The sequence below is a fragment of the Camelus dromedarius genome, chromosome 23, assembly GCF_036321535.1.
Source record: "Camelus dromedarius isolate mCamDro1 chromosome 23, mCamDro1.pat, whole genome shotgun sequence".
Classification (NCBI taxonomy): Eukaryota; Metazoa; Chordata; class Mammalia; order Artiodactyla; family Camelidae; genus Camelus; species Camelus dromedarius.
The window spans coordinates 9107289-9114489 of NC_087458.1; the positions used below are offsets into that span (position 1 = coordinate 9107289).

The 7201-nt window shown below is 35.5% G+C and overlaps 1 protein-coding gene across 1 annotated transcript; it reads left to right on the plus strand.

Moving 5' to 3' along the window:
- Positions 1-538: 538 nt before the first annotated feature.
- On the plus strand, positions 539-6608 carry LOC105086514 (olfactory receptor 10R2). The gene is made up of 2 exons (XM_010977036.3): positions 539-577; positions 5661-6608. Exons 1-2 carry the CDS (start codon positions 539-541, stop codon positions 6606-6608), a joined length of 987 nt encoding a protein of 328 aa, XP_010975338.3.
- Positions 6609-7201: the final 593 nt, after the last annotated feature.

Below are 7201 nucleotides of genomic sequence, written 5' to 3' on the forward strand. Positions count from 1 at the left end.
AAGTGACAATTCCCATGCTACATTGCACCTGCTGGAGTTGCTTTCTGCTGCTCTCACTGCTGCAGCTATGCCAGCCCATTGCTCTATCATTTCTCAAAACATATTCTTCCTCTTTGAAATAGAGGCTAGAGTGCAGGATGGAGCACAGGAAATTCTTGCCTCCAACCAAGGGATGAAAAGCAAGAACTGCAGGGGAAGCCCATGGGAGGCGGATGCCAGGTCTTTCCTGCTGAGTGTCAAGCAGCCTCCGGATTTCCAATGAGCCACCTCCCTAGGGAGTCTAAACTAGAAAACTAACAAATTCCCCTAGACTATTGTGTGATTCGTTCTTTGGCAAGAGATTCTTGAGGTCCATTTCCCTCTTGGATCGTAGTTCCCTGTAGAGGGAAGGCAGGACCTGTTTCAGGAGCAATGCGGTAATGGCTCCCTAGGGTGCTGGGTAGTGAAATTACCAATCAGGGCATTTACATTCATGCTCATAACCAGAAAAATGCCCATTAATAACTCATTAAGGTTGTAGCTAGGTTAGGCCATTCAGATGGGGGGCCCAGTGAGCACTGTGCTTGGGAGTGTAGTGGTGAGTCTTTTGTCATTGGTTTGAACAGTTTTAAGAGAACTGGAGGAAGATCTGTATGGGAATACTGGGAATGGTGCTATATACAGCAAATTATAAAAGACAGGGCAACTGCATTCCCCTGGAGCCCAGGACTCATATTTTGGGGAACATTAAACTCTTTCAACACTGGTGACCTGGGCTTCCTTATTTCATAGATAGCTTAAGGAAAATGACTCATTAAATTATCTAAAATGTCAGAGTATATTTATGCCATCTCATAGATAACAACTAATTATGCCTTTTATCTTATGTTCAATTCAGAAATTGTTGAGATATTTCAGAAATGTTGTCTATGTATACATGATAGACAAAGATCGGGGGGTGGTAACAAGGAAAGTAGCTGGATGTGGATCCAAGATAATGTTGAGGTGGAGATCTTAAGGTTAGGAAAAAGGGGAAACTTTAGAGATATTGCAGAATGGTCACAGGAGGTATCTGTAGTATCAATCTCCAGAAGGAAGCAAAGAAGGAAATTATTAGGGCTTCTTATGTGTAATTCCAGGCTACATTTTAATTTCTGCTGTCTGTTAATCCTCATACTATTCTAAATTTCAGAGGAGAAAATTGAGATTTTAGGAAGATTTAATTACTTACTCAAAGAAAATGCTGAAATAAGAATATGAATTTGTGCCTTTTTACCTCGTATCTAGTACTTTCTTCACAATATGAATCTATTTCTAGCTTCTTTGCTCATTTAATACCTTTACCAGCTGCATGACAAATATATATATATATGTGTATCCTTACTGCCCAAATTACTCTTGAAAATATTCACCTCCAGTTGGTTTTCCCAGGTCAAAGGAAGTGGAAGCAAAACTCTATAGATTCCTGCCTTGAATGATTTTTTTTACCCTTAATTTTCCCCTTCAGGCCCTACCATAAAAAAGGAAAGGCAAACAATGCTGAAAATAAAAAGTGTCATGAATATATACATGTTTTTCGTTTTCAGCAACACTGATTCTCTTCAGATTCCTCTTCTGCTTCTAGAGAATAATCAGTCACGTCAAAAACAGCAGATATGGGGATCAGGGGGCCTGAAAAGGTAAGAAAAAGTTCATTTTCCAACAAACTTGTCAGCTCATTCTGCCATATTTGCTATGGTCATAGATCTGTCTGCAAGACAGAGTGAGAAATACGTTTTAATTCCAACCTAATGTGCACGTGTGCGTGCACACACTCCATGTGAAAGAGAAGATTCACTTCAAAGAAGGATCACTCATATATTCTGTACTTTCTCCAGTGGTTTCTCTGTCTCATCTATTCTGTTTGTGTATTAAAACTGCTGGTGTTGACCGTTAACTGGATTCTGTAACCTCAGTGATGGGATAAGCATAGAGTTTCAAAATCACTGTCTTGGAATGGCTGATTTGTTTAGAGAGGAACCAGCCCAGCCAGAACAACAAAAAACGATAGTCAAAGAAAATCGCACCTCTAGCAGCACGCTTCCTACGTAATGGGTGATATTTTAAGCACTTTACGTATGCAAATACATCGAATACTCACAGCTGCCACGTTTCAGATAAAGAAACTGTAGCAGAGTAACTTTTTCACAGACGCACAGTCACCACGTGGAAAAACTAGGACCCAAATCCAAGCTACCTGTCTCCAGGTTCCATACTCTCACCCACCATGTAACACTGACTTCTTAAACTTAGTACTATTAGTTCATACTATGACTACAAAATTTTTCTTTACTATAAATACATCTTCATGCAGAAATCTGCTATAGTAGGATAGATTTTCAAAAATGAAATTACTGGAAAAATTGAATGAATATATTCAGCGACCTTAATACAATTTGATGAATTTCTTTCCATAAAATTATAACCAATTGTGAATCCTATTAGCAAATACTTATATGACAGGCTGGTCATATAATTCATATCCCTACTGCTAATTGGATGAGTGTAAATGATCTTTTAGTTTAACTTGCATTATGTTTTAAATGCAGTAAAACTAATTTTTATATATGTGATGCATTTTATTTTTATTTTATAAACCATATGCTTAATCCAATTTCTACACTAGAAGTTGTTATTTTCTCCATTAGTTTGTAATAAAATTTTTTATTATTATTAACATTTTGAACATAGCTTTGGTAATTTTTATTTCTTGTTTGTCTTCTAGTATTTCTGATTGTACTTTTGTTGAAAATATGTTATTTTATACAGTCAAATTGTTGGTGATTTACTACTCTGACAATCCTTCCTTAGCATTAAGCTTAACTTTTCAATTTTTCCACCAACTAATATCTTTTTTCTGATTTTTTTTTGCATTTTTTTATTGACATATCCACAAGAATTTTTTTTGAACATTATATGAGTTGGAGATTTACACAGATTTTTTTCTATTTATTAAAAAAGTATTTATTGAGATATTATCATATTTCAGGAACAGTTTATGTGGCACTGAGATCATCTCATTTTTGAAGCTTTGTTTAATTTCTCTATGAAACAGTTTAGGCATACTAGAGATTTTTTGAGGACTAGCTGTCCAATAATATCCTTTATTTTTCTAAAGAGATGTGCTTATAATCAATAACCATTTTTACTTTGACTGGGAATTATTTTCCCAGAAAATTATTCATTTCGTCTAGATTTTCAAATTTCCTTGTGAAGATTTATACAAATGATTCTGAGATTTGAACATTTCTTTCCTAAAATTGTTGTTTGCCTTGTCATTTTGTGCTTTGTATATTTGTGTTCTATCTTTTCTCTTTTTTTCTAGCTAAAGTAGTAGTGGCTTCTATGTTTTGCCATTTTTTTTCAACGATACAATGTATTTGTGCATATTTGTATATATTTTAGTATTTTTCTGTTTTCTATAGTATTTTATTTGTATTATTTTATATTTCTGTTTCCCTTTAATTTAGTGCTCTATTTCTAAATTTCTGATGTTTTATAAAAATGTTTCAATCCTCTGGTCAGGTATAGAATCTTCTCTTCCATTTTTTGTATATATTTATGGCTATATTAATTGGGGTTTGAAGCTGGGTTGAGCATTATTATCATGGTAAATCTTAAATTGGCACACTAGAAATGTAAACAATTTATATTTAAAATTATTTAACCAAAATGTTTTGAAGATCTGTGATGTGTCCCAGAAACACTTAAACATCCCAAAGAAAGACTCAAAACAGTGAAAATTAAATGGATTCTAATGTTCCAAAGGTCTCCATTTAGTGATTAAAATAGGTAAATATATGAAAATTTAAATCATCAATGTATCTAAATATCCTTCAAAATAACCTTTTAAAAATACCTGATATTCATGCATTTTATTTGTACAAATTGATAGAGTTGTGTGATTATTACCACAATCAAATTTTAGGACATTTTCATAATCTCCAAAAGATACCTCTTACTTGTTTGCTGTCAAATTCCATTCTGTCCTCATCCCAAGGTTACAACCAATCTGCTCTCTGCTGATATATATTTTCCTTTCCTGAACATTTCATATAAATAGAATTTCCAGTGTGTGGTCTTTTGCACTAGTCTACCATCATTTAGCATAAAGCTTTTGAAGATAATTTATGTTGTGGTATATATCATAGTTCATTTCTTTTATTGCTGAACAGTATTCAATTTCATGGGTATATTAATTTTACTTGTCCACAAATGTATTTGTTCATAAATTGATAGACAGCTGGATAGATTTTTTTCTTTTGAGTATTATGAATAATGCTCCTAGGAACATTCACATGAAAATATTTATGTGAATAGTATTCACTTCTCTGGCATATTCCTGGGAATAAAATCTTTGTGTCATTAGGTAAACTTGTATTTACCATAAGAAACTGCCAAACTTTTTCAAAAGTGACTGCATAATTTTACATTTCCATCAGCAAAATATAAAAGGTTTGGTCCGTCTACATCCCCACCAGCACCTTTTCGTGTCTATCTTAAGTATAGTCATTCTGGTGCATGGAAACAATCATCTCATTATGGTTTAATTTGCGTTTCCCTAATAATGAATGATGCTGAACATATGTTCATATACCTATTAGCTACTGATATATTTTGATGAAATGTCTCTTAAAAGAGTTTGCCCATTTTTTAACCTGCATGCTTCTCTTATTTTAATTGTTAAATATTATGTATGTATTTTAGCCATAAATCCCTTATTGGACATACACTTTGCAAATATATTTTTCTCTGTGTGGTGTTTTCTTATGTTTCATAATGGTACCTTTTGGAGTGTGTGTTTCTGAACTCTCACTTCTGACCATTGTCTGTATGTGTAACTATATGCCAGTGTCATACTTTCTTAATTAGTGCATCATTTAGGGTGAATTTTGCAATCAGGAAGTATAAATCCTCCATCTTTACTCTTCTTTTTTCACAATTATTTTGGCTATTCTATTTCCTTCCATATTAATTTTATGATCACTTTGTGACTTTTTACCAAAAAGTCTATGTTGAACATAGTGATCCCTTTGCTCATAATTTCCTTATAATGTTGAGTCTTCAACCCATGAACATGGGTGGTCTCTTCATTTAATTAAATCTTCTTTAATTTCTCGCAGTAATGTTTGGTGGTTTTCTGTGTATATGTCTTGCACCTTGTTTGTTAAATTTGATCCTAATATTTTTATGCTATTAAAAATAATTTTCTTTGTTTCATTTTCACACTGTGTGTTCCTGCTTGTAGTAGACAGAATAATGGTCTTTCAAAGGTGTCCATGTATCAACCCCAGAAACATGTAAATAGGTTGGGTTACATGAAAAAGGAGAAATAAGATTGGAGATAGAATTAAATTTGCTCATCCTCTGACCTTCAGCTAGAGAGACTATTTTACATTATTCGTGTGTGACCATGTAATCACAGTGTTCTCAAAAGTAGAAGACAGAATCAGAAACAGAGAAGGAGATGCAACTTCCCTGGATTTGAAAAAGGAAGAAGGGCACCATGAACCAGAGGCAGCTAAAAACTGGAAAAAGGCAAGATTCTTTCCTAGCACCTCCAGAAAGGAACACAAGCCTGCATATTATTGATTTTTATATCCATGTACCATAATGCATTTATTCTTTCCTCCTCTTTTCAGGTCTTGGCAGAAAACCTCACAATGGTCACTGAATTCCTATTGCTGGGTTTTTCAAGCCTGGGTGAAATTCAGCTTGCCCTTTTTGTGGTTTTCCTTTTTCTGTACCTAGTCATTCTCAGTGGCAATGTCACTATTGTTAGTGTTATCCGCTTGGATAAAAGCCTCCACACGCCAATGTACTTCTTCCTTGGCATTCTCTCAACATCAGAGACTTTCTACACGTTTGTCATTCTACCCAAGATGCTCATCAATCTTCTTTCTGTGGCCAGGACAATCTCCTTTACCTGTTGTGCTACCCAAATGTTCTTCTTCCTTGGTTTTGCTATCACCAACTGCCTGCTGCTGGGAGTGATGGGCTATGATCGTTACGCTGCCATCTGTCACCCTCTGCATTACCCTATCCTTATGAGTTGGCAGGTGTGTGGAAAACTGGGAGCCACCTGTGGGATCGGCGGGTTCTTGGCCTCACTAACAGTAGTGTATTTAGTTTTCAGCCTCCCTTTCTGTAGTGCCAACAAAGTCAATCATTACTTCTGTGACATCTCACCAGTCATTCGTCTGGCTTGCACCAATACAGATGTTCATGAATTTGTCATATTCATCTGTGGGGTTCTTGTACTCGTGGTCCCATTTTTATTTATCTGTGTTTCTTACATCTGCATTCTGAGGACTATCCTGAAGATTCCCTCTGCTGAAGGCAGGCGGAAAGCTTTTTCCACCTGTGCTTCTCACCTCACTGTTGTTATTGTTCACTATGGCTGTGCCTCCTACATCTACCTGAGGCCAACGGCAAACTATGTGTCCAACAAAGACAGGCTGGTAACGGTAACATACACAATTGTCACTCCATTATTAAACCCCATGGTATACAGTCTCAGAAACAAGGATGTCCAAGTTGCTATTAGAAAAGTGTTGGGGAAGAAAGGATCTCTAAAATTATATAACTGAAATTCAGTTCAGATTCTGTAATAAACAGAGCTCTGCTTTTTCACATACATATTATATCTGTAACCAATTCATTGAAGTGATAAATCTCTCTAAGATATGTGTCATAAACTCTGTTTTTCTCATAGTCCCTTTATTCCAACCTGTAAGGTATTATTTTTCAGTTCCTGAAGTAGAATCTCAGGTAGTTTCTGAAATCTTTATGTCAAGTTTACTGTGATAACAAAAGCTCTAAATTTTATTTAATGCTAAATATTTCCCCTTTGTCTTGCATTGGAATTATTTAATCGGTGAAGTCTACATCGGGCCAATGGAAGTTGACCTGTATATCAGCTCTGTCAGCTACCATTGCTCTCTCTGCTAACTTTTGTGACTGGTGCTCAAGGACTACACTGGGGAGAGAGAAGGAAGAAGTGGGGGAAGTTCTTACTTGATGCTACTGTCACGCTCTGGCTGCTTCCAGGGCTTTGCAGATGTGTACTGAGTCTTTCTCATGTGCTGAACTTTCCTGAGTTTCTGGAAGAATTCCCTTGGAGTTTTTCCTTGGAGTTTTTATAAATTCTTTTTTTGGTGACAGGGTTGAAGCTGCATCTGGC